The 20,169-nt window shown below is 40.3% G+C and overlaps 1 protein-coding gene across 2 annotated transcripts in view; it reads right to left on the bottom strand.

The window, feature by feature from the left end:
- Window positions 1–1,680: 1,680 nt before the first annotated feature.
- Window positions 1,681–20,169, bottom strand: part of LOC133622757 (tensin-2-like) — a 64,963-nt gene continuing 46,474 nt past the window's right edge. The window contains exons 17-25 of one of the 2 annotated variants that reach the window (XM_061985692.1): window positions 18,614–19,293; window positions 18,425–18,556; window positions 10,705–10,797; window positions 10,521–10,598; window positions 10,370–10,447; window positions 5,255–5,423; window positions 5,125–5,193; window positions 2,602–2,625; window positions 1,681–2,346 (exon numbers count right to left, since the gene is read on the bottom strand). In XM_061985692.1, coding sequence (XP_061841676.1) covers window positions 2,202–2,346; window positions 2,602–2,625; window positions 5,125–5,193; window positions 5,255–5,423; window positions 10,370–10,447; window positions 10,521–10,598; window positions 10,705–10,797; window positions 18,425–18,556; window positions 18,614–19,293 — 1,468 coding nt within the window. In that variant the 3' untranslated portion in view covers window positions 1,681–2,201. The remainder of the gene's footprint in view (window positions 2,347–2,601; window positions 2,626–5,124; window positions 5,194–5,254; window positions 5,424–10,369; window positions 10,448–10,520; window positions 10,599–10,704; window positions 10,798–18,424; window positions 18,557–18,613; window positions 19,294–20,169) is intronic. The other variant, XM_061985693.1, reaches the window with a different exon arrangement.

The raw sequence follows: 20,169 nt of genomic DNA, 5'->3' as shown, positions 1-20,169 counted from the left end.
TCAACATGATAAATGACCACAATATAATATGAACTAAACTGATCTGTAGAATACAATATGGTTCTTTATAGAACCCTCAGAAGACAAGACGGTTATCGGTGAAAACCTTTGAAAAGGGATGTTTTTAGAACCCCCTGTGTCAGGTCTAGATGAAACCCTTGAAACATGAAAGAGTTCTTAGTGAAACTCCCTGTGTGGGTTCTAGATGAAACCCTTGAAACATGAAAGGGTTCTTAGTGGAACTCCCTGCATGGGTTCTAGATGAAACCCTTGACAAAAGAAAGGGTTCTTAGTGGAACTCCCTGTGTGGGTTCTAGATGAAACCCTTGAAATACGAAAGGGTTCTTGGTGGAACTCCCTGCATGGGTTCTAGATGAAACCCTTGAAATACAAAAGGGTTCTTAGTGTAACTCCCTGTGTGGGTTCTAGATGAAACCCTTGAAATACAAAAGGGTTCTTAGTGGAACTCCCTGTGTGGGTTCTTTGTAGACCCTCTCATGGGGGGTTCTCGGTGGAACCTTACACACACAGTTCTAGGTATAACCCTTCATGTTGGGTTCGAGGTAGAACCCTCCAAAAGGGTTCCAGGTGGAACCTTTATAAAAAGGTTCTACCTGGAGCCAAAAAGGGTTCTCCTATGAGGACGAGCTGAAGAACCTTATATGGTTCTACTTAGCACTTTTATTTCTAAGAGTGTACATGGTGTAATGATGAGTGTGACCAATAGATGGCAGTCACACATAAGGGATATGTGTAGACTGCAGGTGGACGCCTGTTCAATAAATGACGCTAGCAAGCAATACCGAAACTTTGATGCGCCTTATGCACGTATTAATTCTGGTTGTGCTTATTGACCCCGAACCAATTTTTCATGGTACATGGTGTAATGATGAGTGTGACCGGTAGATGGCAGTCACACATAAGAGATACGTGTGGACTGCAGGTGGACGCCTGTTCAATAAATAACGCTAGCAAGCAACACTGAAACTTTGATGCGCCTTATGCACATACTAATTCTGGTTGCGCTTATTGACCTCAAACCAATTTTTCATGGTACATGGTGTAATGACGAGTGTGACCAATAGATGGCAGTCACACATAAGAGATACGTGTGGACTGCAAGTGGACGCCTGTACAATAAATGACGCTAGCAAGCAACACTGAAACTTTGATGCACCTTATGCACGTATTAATTCTGCCTGTGCTTATTGACCTCAAACCAATTTTTCATGGTACATGGTTTAATGATGAGTGTGACCGGTAGATGGCAGTCACACATAAGAGATACGTGTGGACTGCAGGTTGACGCTTGGCCAATAAATGATGCTAGCAAGCAACACCCATAACTCTGATGTTTCATTGAGAATATAGCACATTATATGTCAGAATGTTTTAGTACGACTTTGGTAAGCTACGAGGTTGCACCGCTTGATGGAACGCAGAGCAGTACGTTTACCATAGTCAGTCGTACTGTGCTTCAACATACAGTATTATTATGCTGTGTGTAAAAGGACCGCAATATAGCACCTATTAGCAGACATTATCTGGCGTTTTGTTTCATAATATTATGCAAAACCAACTTTTCTTACCTTCTGGTACCTGCTGATGTGTATTTGAGATCTGCATAAGTCCTGAAAATGTGCGCACGTCCGCCACAGTCAATCATTTCTCTATTGTCATTTATCCTACGCTGTTGCCATTTCTAATTAAAAAGTAGTGTACAGTTCAAACTTATATGTCGGTAGACTCGCTATGGAAGTGCTAAAAACTACCGGTACTCTAAAGATGAAGTCCCTGTCAAGTGGAGGCACGTCAATAAAACCTGAAGAGACTGTCAGAAAGCGACTTGAAGATGATGTGTAAAACATCATCTATGCAACATTTTGAATAAAGAACCACCATTACATGTTATGTAGACCACAAGGAAGTCTTTTGCATGTAGAAATAAATCATAATATGTCCCCTTTAATGCGCCTTATGTTCTGAAAAATAAGGTAATAACAATTTCCTTGAAATATGTGTTGTATTCTTTGGTTGCGCAGCAAGTAAATCGTTTGTAACAAAACAAAGTATTGAATCATCAGCGCCCCTGCTGGTGGATCCAAGTAGTGCACTTCAAGACAGTGAAGATCACTCAAAAGCAGTCAGGTCATGTGACACTTTTGCCTGTTTTGCCGTCATTACACTTTAGCACTTTAGCATCATCTGCGCAGCTGCGGCCCCAACATGACCTTGTTGATGAAATTGACGATGGCCACGGCCGGTTGCTCCGGGTCCATCTCGGCAAAAAGGTGACACACGTTCTCCGTGCTGCTGCTGGTCCGCCGGGCCACGAAGCCAAACATCCTGCAGCCCACAGCGAAGACACGTTAGAACTCATGTAGTGGGTTACAAAACGCATGTAGTGGGTAACAAATCTCATGTCGTGGGTAACAAAACTCATGTAGTGGGTTTTAATTTTCCTGAGGGAACTCTCCTGAAGGAATCAATAAAGTACTATCTATCTATCTAATACAACTCATTTAGTGGGTAATGGTGGTGCGGTGAGGGTTAGTTGCCGTGCGGAGTTTGGGAGAAGAAGACAGGAAGTCAAACACTTACTTGCTGCGAGCACACTTAGTCCACCTGACCACGGCACACGGTGAAGAAGACATGCAGGAAGGTGTGAGAATAAGGAGGTCAGATGTGGAATCATCTTCATATTTTCATCTTTCAGAAAGACGGCAAGAGGCTGTTATGGACGTTCATTTGTGTCTTTAGTTCTTAAGCTATTTTTGGACACTGAATTTATGGAACTGTTTGAAGTTTGTGAACTGAATTTTATTTATTATGTTGACAATTTCATTGGAAAAAATTCAGTGTAACATTTAGTTTATAAATATTCAGTGTATAAAAAAGTCATTTTATTAACATTCTGTGAAAAAAATTTAAGTCTTAAAAAATTTGGGTGGGAAAAAATTCAGTTTCTAAAATTCAGTGTAAAAAAAATTATATTTATAAAAATTCAGTGTATAAAAAAATTCAGTGTAACAAAATTCAGTTTATAGAAATTCAATGTAAAAAAAATTAAGTTTATAAAAATTCAGTGTAAAAAAATTAAGTTTATAAAAATTCAGTGACAAAAAAATTAGGTCTTCAAAAATTAGGGTTTAAAAAAATTAATAAATATATAAATTTCAGTGTAAAAAAAATTCAGGTTATAAAATTCAGAGTAAAAAAATGTAGTGGAAAAAAATTCAGTACATAAAAATCCAGCGTAAAAAAAATTCAGTGTAAAAAATCCAAGGTAAAATAATTGAGTTTATAAAAATTAAGTTTATAAAAATTCAGTGTAAAAAAATTAAGTTTATAAAACTTCTGTGAAAAAAAAAAGAGGTCTTTTAAAATTAGGGTTTGAAAAAAAAAGAAATGTATACATTTCAGTGTAAAAAAATCCAGGTTATAAAAATTCAGAGTAAATAAATGTAGTGGAAAAAAATTCAGTACATAAAAATCCAGCGTAAAAAAAATTCAGTGTAAAAAATTCAAGGTAAAATATTTGAGTTTATAAAAATTGTGTGTCAAAAAATGCAGTCTTTATAAATTAGGGTGAATAAAACTTCAGTGTAAAAAAATTAAGTTTATAAAAATTCAGTGTAAAAAATTCAATGTAAAAAAAGTGTATAAAAATGTCATTTTATAAACATTCTGTGAAAAAAATTTAAGTCTTAAAAAATTAGGGTGGAAAAAATGTCAGTCTCTAAAATTCAGTGGAAAAAATTCAGGTTATAAAAATTCAGTGTAAAAAAAATTTAATTTATAAAAATTCAGTGTATGAAAAAAATGTAGTGTAAAAAATTCACTGTAACAAAATTCAGTTTACAGTAATTCAGTGTAACAACATTCAGTGTAAAAAAAATTACGTCTATGAAAATTCAGTGTAAAAAAAATCAGTTTATAAAAATTATGTGAAAAAAAATTAGGTCTTTAAAAGTTAGGGTGTAAAAAAAGAAATGTATCAGGTTATAAAAATTCAGAGTAAAAAATGTAGTGGAAAAAAATTCAGTTCATAAAAATCCCAGCGTAAAAAAAATTCAGTGTAAAAAATTCTATGTAAAATAATTCAGTCTATAAAAATTCAGTGTAAAAAATGCAGTCTTTATAAATTAGGGTGTATACAAATTCAGTGTAAAAAAATTCAGTTTATAAAAATTAATTGTAAAAAATTAAATATAAAAAATATTCAGTGTAAAAAAATTCAGTGTATAAAATGTAGTGTGTGTAAAATTTCAGGGTAAAAAAAACAGTTTGGAAAATCAGTGTCGAAAAATGTGCTGCTTCAAAAAGCAAGACTCACTTCCGGTAAATTAAGACTGCTGTGTCAGAAGCAGCCAATGAGGTGTCACGCTTGAAGTCACGTGACACGGGTGCAAATTATTCTGCACTGAATTTTTCAGCACTGAATTTGTTTTACACTGAATTTTTTACACACTGAATTTTAAACACAGTTTTTTTTTTCCAATGAAATTGTCAACATAATTTGATGTAAATAAAATTCAGTTCACAAAATTCAAATGCAAAAAAGTCAGTTACATAAATTCAGTGTAAAAAAAACTGCAGTCTTTAAAAATTAGGGTGTACAAAAATTCAGTGTAAAAAAATATTGTGTAAAAAAATTAAGTTGATAAAAAATCAGTGTATACAAATTCAGTCTAAAAAATTCAATGAAAAAATAAAAAAATCAGTGCCAAAAAAATCAGTCTATAAAATTTAGGGTGTGCAAAAATTCAATGTAAAAAAAAAAAGAGTCTATAAAATATAGGGTGTTTAAAAATAATTCAGTGTAAAAAATTCAATGTAAAAAAAATTCAGTCTATAAAATTTAGGGTGCCTAAAAATTCAGTGTAAAAAAATGTCAGGGCAAAAAAGATTCAGTTTATACAGCGAAATTTTATACACTTGAGTTTGTTTTTTTACACTGAATTTTTTATACACTGAAATTTAAAACACTTTTTTTCTCAATTAAATTGTCAGCATAATTTAGTGACATCAATTAAGTGTCCAAAAAGGTTTGGCAACAAAGAGAACCTCCATGGGTGTGAGCAGCAAGCAAGCCCAGATGTTTGGTGAGAGAGTGCAAGTCACCTCTGGTCTTGGGGGTCCAGACTGCTGAAGGTCACACTGCTGATGGGGTAGTGCCTCCTGAAAAACAACCTGACAAACACAAAGGTGTGAGGGGGCGGGGGGTCTGGTGGTCCTGATGATGTAGATCTACCTCCTCTTGCTGTCCGTCAGAGTGATACCCTGACAAGAAACCTTGAAATGGACCACGGTCGCAGACGGACGCGGACTCAGAGCCAGGGTGCACTTGGCGGCCTTGGAGACAGCCTCGGGCCCCGTTAAGGACTCCGTCTCCACAGAGTTCAGGTAGAGGACGCTGCAGGCTTTGGAGAGAAGGCAAGTTTAGTGATGTTGGTGATGAGGCTTTGGCAACCTCTGCCGGTCAAATGTAGAAACTGCAACCAACCATGACGTTCCTTTCTGCTACCTGGCCTTAAAAGTACCAATGGTTGGTATATATGTGTGTTCATCTGTTAGTAACTGTTCATTTGTTTCATAATAATAATACAAATAACATTTAACAGTGAGCTGATCATGATAACTGTTTTGTATCGACTTCTTACACATGTGCAAGTATGCTATTATAGAGTTTGCATGCAGGTGCAATTCCAAGACGTTACATGCAGACATGAGGGAAAACAAGACGGGAATTGAAGAAAAAAAGTCTGCCCAGGAGAACATTTAGAAAAGCAAGACTACATTTCCTGCAATTGGGTGCATTTCTACAATATATTTGGCCTTTAGATTTATTACCAACCTCTTTTTGACACGTCTCATGTGATGTACCACACTTTTTTTTAGTTTTTAGTAGGTCATTTGCTAACATAATTATAATTAAAAATGTCATGTCAAATTCTGTAACATGCATGCAAATAACTCAGAAAATGTTGGCAACTCTATCCTGTAGCCCCGCCCCCTCAGGTAATATACTTCTCTCTGGCTCCTAATGAAAATAATAAAATACTCTGAATTTTTACACCCTGGATTTTTTTATACACTGAATTTTAAACACTGTTTTTTCCAATGAAATTGTCAGCATTATTTGATATAAAATAAATAAATAATTCAGTTCACAAAATTCAAATGCAAGAAAGTCCGTTACATAAATTCAGTGTAAAAAAAAATGCAATCTTTAAAAATTAGGGTGTAAAAATTCAGTGTAAAAAAATTCAGCTGATAAAAATTCAGTTTATACAAATTCAGCGTGACAAAATTCAATGTACAAAAAAAAATTAGTGTAAAAAAAAAATCAGTCTATAAAATTTAGGGTGTGCAAAAATTCAGTGTAAAAAAAGATGTCTATAAAATGTAGGGTGTATAAAAATACAGTGTAAAAAATTAAATTAGGGCAAACATTAGGGACAGGCCAATAAGAGGCAAGATAGGGCGGGTCATGGATTATAAAAACTAGTGGAAGATAACAGAGGGATTCTCTTCCTTAGATGTTTCTTTTAGCCATGTAGACCACGTCCAAGAAACCCACAATTTGTCTACTTGGACACATTTGGACAAATGTATGATAAAACATTCATTTGACTTGTTTACCGTGTAAGCCCAAATAAAAGTGTTCTCCACATGGAAGAGGTAGAATACACCTTTAAGAACACGTGATTTTGCTACAGTATAGCCTGTCTAAATGCTAACTTTCATTTTCACTGCTGTTTTACAACAAGACAGTAGCTGACACGTTGTTCTTTATTTCTACTCATTAGATTTTGACATTGAATAGTCAAATCATTTTGAAACATAAACTAGATATTTGTTATTTCATGCTACAAAGCACACATGGCTATGCAGACAAAGGAAGTTAGCTCATAGAATACACATTGTTTGTACTCTGTATGACCCCCGGCTTATTTATTAAGTTCAAATCACATGCCTGTTTCACATTCCTGCAGGTGGCAGTAGAATTTGTCAGGAATTTTGTTTCACCCAAAAAAGTGTTGATACTGTTAGTATTGTACGTATGACACACCAGCGGATTGATCTTAGTTGTAGTTTTTGTTTCTAAATTTGGAGGCTTTGCAAACGCCATGTAAAATCGCTAATGCTAATCAGTAGCACGTGCACGGCAAATCCGATGCATCGGTGCTGGCGCCTTTTGAAAAGGGGAGCCTTACTTTACGTTTGAGTGTTCTCCTACCAGGCAGGCTCGCTTTGTTCGCATGGAAAATTGCAACATTACCTAGAAGCAGTTGCTTGTTTACCCGCCAAGTGTTGGAGCCAATGCCAATTCTGCAACCGGACAGTGCGTCACGTGCATTAAAGGTATCAAAATATGGCACCGTGAGAGGATACTTGGTAGTACCAACGGAATTCGGCCGGTGCCTATTAAAATACAGAATTCGGTACCCATCCCTCGTTTCCACCAATCAATACCGTTGAATTCAGTTAAGTCAAACGTACAGTGCATCCAGAAAGTATTCACAGCGCTTCACTATTTCCTCATTTTTTTATTTGTTACAGCCTTATTCCATAATGGAATACATTCATTTTTGTCCTCAAAATTGTACACACAATACGCCATACTGACAATGTGAAAATGTTTTTTTTTTTTATATTTGCAACTTAATTTAAATAAAATAATCTCACGTACATAAGTATTGACAGCCTTTGCTCAATACTTAGTTGATGCACCTTTGGCAGCAATTACATCCTCAAGTCTTTTTGAATACCAATGCACAAGCTTGGCACACCTATCTTTGAGCAGTTTCCCCCATTCTTCTTTGCAGCACCTCTCAAGCTCCATCAGGTTGGATGGGAAGCCTTGGTTTTCATCCAGGATGTCTCTGTACATTGCTGCATTCATCTTTCCCTCTATCATGACTAGTCTCTCAGTTAGTTTTCATCCGGGATGTCTCTGTACAATGCTGCATTCATCTTAGTCCAGTCAGGGAGGTGACCAAGACCATGGTCACTCTGTCAGAGCTACAACATTCCTCTGTGGAGAGAGGGGAACCTTCCAGAAGGACAATCCACCAGTCAGGCCTGTATGGTAGAGTGGTCAGATGGAAACCACTTCTTAGTCAAAAGTTTGCCAAAATGCACCTGAAAGTAACTAAATTCTCTGGTCTGATGAGACAAAGATTGAAGTCACCACCAATACCATCCATACAGTGAAGCATGGTGGTGGCAGCATCATGGTGTGGGGGTGCTTTTCAGCATCAGGAACTGGAAGACGAGTCAGGATAGAAGTCAAGATGAATGTAGCAATATACAGAGACATCCTGGATGAAAACCAAGGCTTCCCATCCAACCTGATGAAGCTTGAGAGGTGCTGCACAGAAGAATGGGCCAAAGTGTCCAGATATAGGTGTGCCAAGCTGGTGGCATGGTGTTCAAAAAGACTTGGGGCTGTAATTGCTGCCATAGTTGCATCAACTAAGTCTTGAGGAAATGGTATGAATACTTATGTACTTGCAATTTTAGGTTTTCATTTTTATCTAATTTGCAAACTTTGGAGTAAACAGCATTTACTTAAATGACCCTATGCAAACAACCATCCTGAGTCATGGGGCAAAATAAAAAAAAATCGAACCAACACAAAATGCCAACAGACACGGTCTCACTTGTCCCACAATTTGTGGATGTTATGAAAAAACGTCCACGCAGCATAGAACAATTCAAAATGAAACCCATTTAAATCCATTACAAAGCATGATGGGAAAAATGCAAAACACTCTCTCCACACTTTGGCACATTTTAGCTGCTTGATATTTCTGATTAATTACAAAACTTTAAAGAAGTCGTCACGGAGGTAAACAAGGTAGAAGTCTAACTTTCACACACTCTTAATATCCAATATATATATATATATATATATATATATATATATATATATATATATATATATATATATATATATATATATATATATATATATATATTATATATTATATATATTATGTATATATATACACACTAGGGTTGTCCCGATACCAATATTTTGGTAATTTTCTAAATAAAGGGGACAACAATTTTTTTTTATTATTGTCTTTATTTGAACAAACAATCTTAGGGTACATGAAACATTTGTTTATTATTGCAATTTAGTCCTTAAATAAAATAGTGAACATACTAGACAACTTGTCTTTTAGTAGTAAGTAAACAAACAAAGACTCCTAATTAGTCCGCTGACGTATGCAGTAACATATTGTGTCATTTATCTACCTATTATTTGGTCTACATTATGAGGGACAAACTGTAAAAATTGATTATTAATCTACTTGTTCATTTACTGTTAATATCTGCTTATTTTCTGTTTTAACATGTTCTGTGTACACTTCTGTTAAAATGTAATAATCACTTATTCTTCTCTTCTTTAATACTTGACATTAGATTTGGAAGATACCACACATTTAGGTATCGATCCGATACCAAGTAGCTACAGGATCATATATTGGTCATATTCAAAGTCCAGGGACGTATTTAGTGAGTTTATAAACATAACAGGAATTTTGAAAAAAGGAAAAAATATTTTGTGATGCTAAAAAATATCAATGTAATCATAGTAGTATTGACTAGATACGCTATTGTACTTGGTATCATTACAGTGGATGTCAGGTGTAGATCCACACATGGCGTTTGTTTACATTGTGACGCCGGTGAGCTATTGTATCCTCCTACGGTGTGTAGTGAAGCATGTTTAGCTATTCCTCGTCCTCCAGTGATAATGCTACTTGTAAAAAACGTACTTTATTTGTCGCCATGGAGGCCAGGATAAGTGATTTAGAAGTAGCTAAAACACTGTGGATAGACGTTAGCCGCTAGCTGGCTAGCCATGTCTTAAAGCACCTCTTCCCGAGGGTGTTTCAGTGTTATAACTTCACCTTTATCTTTACTTTTTACACCAAAATGCATCCATTCTCCCTTTTCTGTCTACACACTGTGTCTGCTTGTAAGTACTCTGTGTGTGTGTGAGCTGCCGAACATGCTCCTCTGCTCGTAAAACCAGCAATGTGACGACTTCAAAAAAATAAACAAATACAATTAGAGAACCGGTACTTTTCAAACAGAGTATAGTACCGTTTTTGATTCATTAGTATGGCGATACTATACTAGTACCGGTATACCGTACAACCCTATATACACACATGCATGCAGTTGTCTTTCGGCCCTCAATCAATTTATTTATCCCAATGCTGTAACAAAACAAAATGTATAAAAAGGGAAGCGCTGTGAATACTTTCCGGATGTCTGTGCTAACATTTCCCTGTTGTTCATTACTGGACATGTTCCCAAAGTGGACTGCTCCTCTTGGTAGACTCACCTGCTCCCTGTTTGAGGAGGTCCGCCGCCGTGCTCGCGTTTGTTGCGGTCCGCGTCTCCTGCAGCTCGCCAAGCAGATCTAAAAGGTTGCACACTTGCGTTAGACGACATGGCCTCATAAAGGACTCGATCTCTTCTGCTGGCATGACCACCTCTCTCTGGAACACGGAGGGCACAAGGCAGGGAGATGGGTGTGATGGAGTGCTGGTACACCAGGGCGGACAGACTCCCTGAAGGCAGAGAGGGCAGGTAAGGTCAGAGAAGATTCTACTGGAGAGCAACTTTGTTTGCATGATGACAATCATAGCAAAGTACAAATGATAGAACATGACTGACCAAAGTAGGACTCGTTCTGACAACCCTTGATCTTGACCCCCCGGGGCCCTGTCTCGATGAGGAAGTGTCTGACCAGCTGTTCCTGGACATCTGCTGGGAGATGGTCAATAGTGTAAGAACCGTCTCGTTACAAAATACATCCTCCTACCGCCAGGAAGTACTTGATTACACCGTGTATGCTTGCAGTACAACACGTGTATAATAACAATACACACATGTGTACACTTTACAATGTACAAAAGCAGTGAAGTTGTCACGTTGTGTAAATGGTAAATAAAAAGAGAATACAATGATTTGCAAATCCTTTTCAACTTATATTCAATTGAATAGACTGCAAAGACAAGATATTTAACGTTCGAACTAGTAAACTTTGTTATTTTTTGCAAATATTAGCTCGTTTGGAATTTGATGCCTGCAACATGTTTCAAAGAAGCTGGAACAAGTGGCAAAAACGACTGAGAAAGTTGAGGAATGCTCATCAAAGACTTATTTGGAACATGCCACAGGTGAACAGGCTAATTGGGAACAGGTGGGTACCATGATTGGGTATAAAAGCAGCTTCCGTGAGATGCTCAGTCGTTCACTTGGAGCCATGTACTCAAAATTCTACACAAAATACCCCATATTGACAACGTGATTTATTTTTTAAATTTATTTTGTATTTTAAAAAATAAAATGAAATAATAAATTTTTGCCCACAAAATTCTACACAAACTACCCCATAATGACAATGTGATCCATCCATCCATTTTCTACCGCTTGTCCCTTTTGGGGTCTCGGGGGGCTGCTGTAGCCTATCTCAGCTGCATTCGGGCGGAAGGCGGGGTACACCCTGGACAAGTCGCCACCTCATCACAGGGCCAACACAAACAGACTGTTGCCAATCAACGTGATATATACAGGTAAAAGCCAGTAAATTAGAATATTTTGAAAAACTTGATTTATTTCAGTAATTGCATTCAAAAGGTGTAACTTGTACATTATATTTATTCATTGCACACAGACTGATGCATTCAAATGTTTATTTCATTTAATTTTGATGATTTGAAGTGGCAACAAATGAAAATCCAAAATTCCGTGTGTCACAAAATTAGAATATTGTGTAAGGGTTAAATTTTGAAGACACCTGGTGCCACAAACTAATCAGCTGATTAACTCAAAACACCTGCAAAGGGCTTTAAATGGTCTCTCAGTCCAGTTCTGAAGCCTACACAAACATGGGGAAGACTTCAGATTTGACAGCTGTCCAAAAGGCAACCATCGACACATTGCACAAGGAGGGAAATACACAAAAGGTTATTGCTGAAGAGGCTGGCTGTTCTCAGAGCTCTGTGTCCAAACACATTAATGGAGAGGCAAAGGGAAGGAAAAACTGTGGTCAGAAAAAGTGTACAAGCGATAGGGATCACCGCGCCCTGGTCAAGATTGTGAAAAAAAACCCATTCAAAAATGTGGGGGAGATTCAGAAGGAGTGGACAGCTGCTGGAGTCAGTGCTTCAAGATCCACCACCAAGAGACGCTTGAAAGACATGGGTTTCAACTGCCGCATACCTCGTGTCAAGCCACTGTTGACCAAGAAACAGCGCGAAAAGCGTCTCACCTGGGCTAAGGAAAAAAAGAGCTGGACTGCTGCTGAGTGGTCCAAAGTCATGTTTTCTGACGAAAGCTAATTTTGCATTTCCTTTGGAAATCGAGGTCCCAGAGTCTGGAGGAAGACAGGAGAGGCACAGGATCCACGTTGCCTGAAGTCTAGTGTAAAGTTTCCACCATCAGTGATGGTTTGGGGTGCCATGTCATCTGCTGGTGTCGGTCCACTCTGTTTCCTGAGATCCAGGGTCAACGCAGCCGTCTACCAGCAAGTTTTAGAGCACTTCATGCTTCCTGCTGCTGACCTGCTCTATGGAGATGGAGATTTCAAGTTCCAACAGGACTTGGCGCCTGCACACAGCGCAAAATCTACCCGTGCCTGGTTTACAGACCATGGTATTTCTGTTCTAAATTGGCCCGCCAACTCCCCTGACCTTAGCCCCATAGAAAATCTGTGGGGTATTGTGAAAAGGAAGATGCAGAATGCCAGACCCAAAAACGCAGAAGAGTTGAAGGCCACTATCAGAGCAACCTGGGCTCTCATTACACCTGAGCAGTGCCAGAAACTCATCGACTCCATGCCACGCCGCATTAACGCAGTAATTGAGGCAAAAGGAGCTCCAACCAAGTATTGAGTATTGTACATGCTCATATTTTTCATTTTCATACTTTTCAGTTGGCCAACATTTCTAAAAATCCCTTTTTTGTATTAGCCTTAAGTAATATTCTAATTTTGTGACACACGGAATTTTGGATTTTCATTTGTTGCCACTTCAAATCATCAAAATTAAATGAAATAAACATTTGAATGAATCAGTCTGTGTGCAATGAATAAATATAATGTACAAGTTACACCTTTTGAATGCAATTACTGAAATAAATCAAGTTTTTCAAAATATTCTAATTTACTGGCTTTTACCTGTATATATTTTTTTTTGCATTAAAAAAAAAATAAATAAATAAATCAATTGTTGTCCTCAAAATTCTACACAAAATACCCCATAATGACAACGTAATTAATTTTAAAAAATGTATTTCGTGTTTAAAAAAATTAAATGAAATAATCCATTTTTGTCCTCAAAATTCTACACAAAATATCCCATAATGACAACGTGATTATTTTTTTTAAATTTATTTTGTATTTAAAAAAATAAAATGAAATAATCCATTTGTTTCTTCACAATTTTACACAAAATACCCCATATTGACAACGTGATATTTTTTTTATTTTTTATTTTGCATTTAAAAAAATAAAATTAAATAAATCCATTTTTGTCCTCAAAATTCTACATAATAATGAAAATGTGATTCATTTAAAAAAAATGTATTTTGTATTTAAAAAAAATAATGAAATAATACATTTTTGCTCTCAGAACTCTACACAAAATACCCCATAATGACAACGTGATTTATTTTAAAAATGTATTTTGTATTTAAAAAAATAAAATTAAATAATCCATTTTTGTTCTCAAAATTCTACACAAAATACCCCATATTGACAACGTGATATTTTTTCATTTTTTTATTTTGCATTAAAAAAAATCAAAAAAAAAAATCCCTTTTTGTCCTCAAAATTCTACACAAAATACCCCATATTGACAACGTAATTTATTTTTTAAATTTATTTTGTGTTTAAAAAAATTAAATTAAATAATCAATTTTTGTCTCAAAATTCTACAAAAAATACCCCATAATGACAACGTGATATTTTTTTATTTTTTTATTTTGCATTTAAAAAAAATACAAATAAACAAATACATTTTTGTCCTCAAAATTCTACAAATTACCCCATAAAGACAATGTGATTAATTTTTTAAAATGTATTTTGTATTTAAAAAATAAAATGAAATAATACATTTTTGTCTTTGAAATTCTACACAAAATACCCCATATTGACAACATGAATTTTTATTTTTTTTAATTTATTTTGTATTTAAAAAAATAAAATGAAATAATCAATTTTTGTCCTCAAAATTCTACACAAAATACCCCATAATGACAACGGGATATTTTAATTTTTTATATTTTGCATTTTAAAAAATAAAATAAAATAAATCAATTTTTGTCCTCAAAATTCTACAAAAAATACCCCATAATGACAACGTGATTTATTTTGTAAATTTATTTTGTATTTAAAAAAATAAAATGAAATAATACATTTTTGTCCTCAAAATTCTACACAAAATACCCCATATTGACAACGTGATTTTTTTTATTTTTTACTTTGTATTTACTCCTCTCTGAGCTGCCACCTTAACGTGGTAGAGGAGTTTGCGTGTCCCAATGATCCTAGGAGCTATGTTGTCCGGGGGCTTTATGCCCCCTGGTAGGGTCTCCCAAGACAAACTGGTCCTAGGTGAGGGATCAGACAAAGAGCAGCTCGAAGACCTCTATGAAGAAAACGAACAAGGAACCCAGATTTCCCTTGCCCGGACGCGGGTCACCGGGGCCCCCCTCTGGAGCCAGGCCCGGAGGAGGGGCACGATGGCGAGCGCCTGGTGGCCGGGCCTGTCCCCATGGGGCCCGGCTGGGCACAGCCCGAAGAGGCAACGTGGGTCCCCCCTCCAATGGGCTCACCACCCATAGCAGGGGTCATAGAGGTCGGGTGCGATGTGAGCTGGGCGGAAGCCGAGGGCAGGGCACTTGGCGGTCCGATCCTCGGCTACAGAAGCTAGCTCTTGGGACGTGGAACGTCACCTCGCTGGGGGGGAAGGAGCCTGAGCTAGTGCGCGAGGTGGAGAAGTTCCGGCTAGATATAGTCGGACTCACTTCGAGAACCAGTTCTCTCGAGAGGGGCTGGACTCTCTTCCACTCTGGCGTTGCCGGCAGTGAGAGGCGACGGGCTGGGGTGGCAATTCTTGTTTCTCCCCGGCTCAGAGCCTGCACGTTGGAGTTCAACCCGGTGGACGAGAGGGTAGCTTCCCTCCGCCTTCGGGTGGGGGTATGGGTCCTGACTGTGGTTTGCGCTTGCGCGCCAAGCCGCAGCTCAGAGTACCCACCCTTTTTGGATTCACTCGAGGGAGTACTTGAGAGTGCTCCCCCGGGTGATTCCCTCGTTCTACTGGGGGACTTCAATGCTCATGTTGGCAGCGACAGTGAAACCTGGAGAGGCGTGATTGGGAAGAATGGCTGCCCGGATCTGAACCCGAGCGGTGTTTTGTTATTGGACTTTTGTGCCCGTCAAAGATTGTCCATAACAAACACCATGTTCAAACATAAGGGTGTCCATATGTGCACTTGGCACCAGGACACCCTAGGCCGCAGTTCCATGATAATAAATAAATGATAAATGGGTTGTACTTGTATAGCGCTTTTCTACCTTCAAGGTACTCAAAGCGCTTTGACACTACTTCCACATTTACCCATTCACACACACATTCACACACTGATGGAGGGAGCTGCCATGCAAGGCGCTACCAGCACCCATCAGGAGCAAGGGTGAAGTGTCTTGCTCAGGACACAACGGACATGACGAGGTTGGTACTAGGTGGGGATTGAACCAGGGACCCTCGGGTCGCGCACGGCCACTCTTCGACTTTGTAGTTGTGTCATCGGATTTGCGGCCTCATGTTTTGGACACTCGGGTGAAGAGAGGGGCGGAGCTTTCTACCGATCACCACCTGGTGGTGAGTTGGCTGCGATGGTGGGGGAGGATGCCGGACAGACCTGGCAGGCCCAAACGCATTGTGAGGGTTTGCTGGGAACGTCTGGCAGAGTCTCCTGTCAGACAGAGTTTCAATTCCCACCTCCGGAAGAACTTTGAACATGTCACGAGGGAGGTGCTGGACATTGAGTCCGAATGGACCATGTTCCGCGCCTCTATTGTCGAGGCGGCTGATTGGAGCTGTGGCCGCAAGGTAGTTGGTGCTTGCCGTGGCGGTAATCCTAGAACCCGTTGGTGGACACCGGCGGTGAGGGATGCCGTCAAGCTGAAGAAGGAGTCCTACCGGGTTCTTTTGGCTCATAGGACTCCTGAGGCAGCGGACAGGTACCGACAGGCCAAGCGGTGTGCGGCTTCAGCGGTCGCAGAGGCAAAAACTCGGACATGGGAGGAGTTCGGTGAGGCCATGGAAAACGTCTTCCGGACGGCTTCGAAGCAATTCTGGACCACCATCCGCCGCCTCAGGAAGGGGAAGCAGTGCACTTTCAACACCGTGTATGGCGAGGCTGGTGTTCTGCTGACCTCGACTGCGGATGTTGTGGATCGGTGGAGGGAATACTTCGAAGACCTCCTCAATCCCACCAACACGTCTTCTTATGAGGAAGCAGTGCCTGGGGAGTCTGTGGTGGGCTCTCCTATTTCTGGGGCTGAGGTTGCTGAGGTAGTTAAAAAGCTCCTCGGTGGCAAGGCCCCGGGGGTAGATGAGACCCGCCCGGAGTTCCTTAAGGCTCTGGATGCTGTGGAGATGTCTTGGTTGACAAGACTCTGCAGCATCGCGTGGACATCGGGGGCGGTACCACTGGATTGGCAGACCGGGGTGGTGGTTCCTCTCTTTAAGAAGGGGAACCGGAGGGTGTGCTCTAACTATCGTGGGATCACACTCCTCAGCCTTCCCGGTAAGGTCTATTCAGGTGTACTGGAGAGGAGGCTACGCCGGATAGTCGAACCTCGGATTCAGGAGGAACAGTGTGGTTTTCATCCTGGTCGTGGAAGTGTGGACCAGCTCTATACTCTCGGCAGGGTCCTTGAGGGTGCATGGGAGTTTGCCCAACCAGTCTACATGTGTTTTGTGGACTTGGAGAAGGCATTCGACCGTGTCCCTCGGGAAGTCCTGTGGGGAGTGCTCAGAGAGTATGGGGTATCGGACTGTCTGATTGTGGCAGTCCGCTCCCTGTATGATCAGTGCCAGAGCTTGGTCCGCATTGCCGGTAGTAAGTCGGACACGTTTCCAGTGAGGGTTGGACTCCGCCAAGGCTGCCCTTTGTCACCGATTCTGTTCATAACTTTTATGGACAGAATTTCTAGGCGCAGTCAAGGCGTTGAGGGGATCAGGTTTGGTGGCTGCAGGATTAGGTCTCTGCTTTTTGCGGATGATGTGGTCCTGATGGCTTCATCTGGCCAGGATCTTCAGCTCTCACTGGATCGGTTCGCAGCTGAGTGTGAAACGACTGGGATGAGAATCAGCACCTCCAAGTCCGAGTCCATGGTTCTCGCCTGGAAAAGGGTGGAGTGCCATCTCCGGGTTGGGGAGGAGATCTTGCCCCAAGTGGAGGGGTTCAAGTACCTCGGAGTCTTGTTCACGAGTGGGGGAAGAGTGGATCGTGAGATCGACAGGCGGATCGGTGCGGCGTCTTCAGTAATGCGGACGCTGTATCGATCCGTTGTGGTGAAGAAGGAGCTGAGCCGGAAGGCAAAGCTCTCAATTTACCGGTCGATCTACGTTCCCATCCTCACCTATGGTCATGAGCTTTGGGTTATGACCGAAAGGACAAGATCACGGGTACAAGCGGCCGAAATGAGTTACCCCCGCCGGGTGGCGGGGCTCTCCCTTAGAGATAGGGTGAGAAGCTCTGCCATCCGGGAGGAGCTCAAAATAAAGCCGCTGCTCCTCCACATCGAGAGGAGCCAGATGAGGTGGTTCGGGCATCTGGTCAGGATGCCACCCGAACGCCTCCCTAGGGAGGTGTTTAGGGCACGTCCGACCGGTAGGAGGCCGCGGGGAAGACCCAGGACACGTTGGGAAGACTATGTCTCCCGGCTGGCCTGGGAACGCCTCGGGGTCCCACAGGAAGAGCTGGACGAAGTGGCTGGGGAGAGGGAAGTCTGGGCTTCCCTGCTTAGGCTGCTGCCCCCGCGACCCGACCTCGGATAAGCGGAAGAAAATGGATGGATGGATGGACCTTGTATTTAAAAAAAACAATAACACATTTATTCCATTTACTTTCCGCATGTACTGTACGTGTTTTAATGGATTAATATAGTTTCCTATTGGAACAATTATTTTTGTTTTTTATACGATACGGTTTGCAGCGGATCCTTTGGAACGAATAAATAACAAAAACTGAGCAATCGAAAAACAATTTTTGGAACGTGGATCAAATCATTTCGGATAATGAATAGTGGACAAATAATGCACCATCCTAATGATTGAAATAAAAACAAGACTATATCGAAACAAGTTTGGATGAATACCTTTGCTACCTGTGGCATTGGCACTAGCAGGAGGTGTGGCTACCTTGAGGGCCAGACCATACGCGCCTTGGAAGGAATTACTGTCTCTGATGAGGAAAGTTCCTGGTTCCTTGTCCTTCAGCGCTGCAATGGCTGCCGGCAGAGAAGACACGCAGGAAGTGTGATCCAAATTCAGAGGTTTGAACTCACCTTGGTCTCGAGAGATGCTGGCTTTGTACCAGAACTTGGAGCCATCTTGGACAAACTTGCCGTTGACCCCCACGTCCTCCCTGCTGATAAACTTCCTCAGCTCTCCAGCAGAGGGAGACAAAGTGGCGTTGTGCGTGGGTGAAGGGACGGGAAGCGAGGCGTGCCCGTTGAGGGGTCCCGGTGTTGAAGAAAGTCGTTTCTTCTCAGGGAGCGGCGGCTGGATGGTGACTGCGGTGTAGCCGGTGTACGGCACCTGGGGCACGCTCAGCACGCAGTAGGACGCCGTGGGGAACGTGGGCGTGTGATAGCCGTCGGGAGTGGGCGACGGCGGCTTGGTGTCTTCTCTTTCAGGGCTCGGTCTACTTCCCGTGGGCTCTGGAGCCGACAGTGAGCGCTTTGTGGAGGAATGATGGTTTGGGGTGGTGTTGGAAGACCCAGGACTGGTACTGGCTGAAAGGTTGACACTTCTCATGTTCTCCGCTGGGTCCTCGCATTGAAGATCTGAGCCCCTGACTTGGTCTTGGACGGGGGTGATGATAATAGTGGTACTCTGAAATCGGTCAGGGTCCTCTTCGCTTCCTTTGACCTTTGCATCAGGTGGTGACCTTGAAAGCTGGGTGATGTTGAAACTTCCCGCTTCTGTCTTGGCTGCTGGACTTGGAGTGGTAGCAGCATTGACACTGCAAGTCAAACAAGATGTGTTTAGGCATCGCTACAAGGCAGCGGTCTCAAGCTCGTGGCCCCAAGACCATATTTTTTAACTTCATAGTTTAGCGCAATTAAAACCGTATTAAATGATTTTCTTTTTGAGGAAGTTAGATTTTGTGGTTTTTTTGTTTTCATTGCTGCTATTTTAACTGCTTTTTTAATACATAAACAATATTAATAGGTTGGTTTTTTTTTTTAGCACATTGTCTTTCTTTTCTTTTAAATGGACACCATTTTCATAATCATTTTAAAGTTTGTAACATTGGAATGATCAGTACAGTTACAGTAGAATTACATATTTATGAATACATTAGTCATCTTTGTTTGTAAGAACATGCCTAAAATAACTTAAGCTGCATTTAGAAGAAAAAGACAGCCACTATATATGTGCACGCTTTATTATCCGATTAGTCGACTAATCGTTAAGATAGTCGTTGACTAATCGACTATCAGAATATTCCACTAATCGTTAAGACAGCCGCTGAGTAATCGACTATCAAAATAGTCGACTAATCCTTAAGATAGACGTTGACTAATCGACTATCAGATAGTCGACTAATCGTTAAGATAGTCGACTAATCGTTAAGATAAATGTTAACTAATCGACTATCAAAATAGTCAACTAATCGTTAAGATAGTCATTGACAAATCGACTATTAAAATAGTCGACTAACCGTTAAGATAAATGTTAACTAATCGACTGTCAAAATAGTCGACTAATCGCTAAGATAGCCGTTGACTAATCGACTATCAGAATAGTCTACTAATCGTTAAGATAGTCGTTGACTAATCGACTATCAGAATAGTCAACTAATCGTTAAGATAGCCGTTCACTAATCGACTATCAA

This window comes from Nerophis lumbriciformis, linkage group LG23 (genome assembly GCF_033978685.3).
Source record: "Nerophis lumbriciformis linkage group LG23, RoL_Nlum_v2.1, whole genome shotgun sequence".
Taxonomy (NCBI): domain Eukaryota; kingdom Metazoa; phylum Chordata; class Actinopteri; order Syngnathiformes; family Syngnathidae; genus Nerophis; species Nerophis lumbriciformis.
This window is presented reverse-complemented; position numbering and strand designations above follow the sequence as displayed.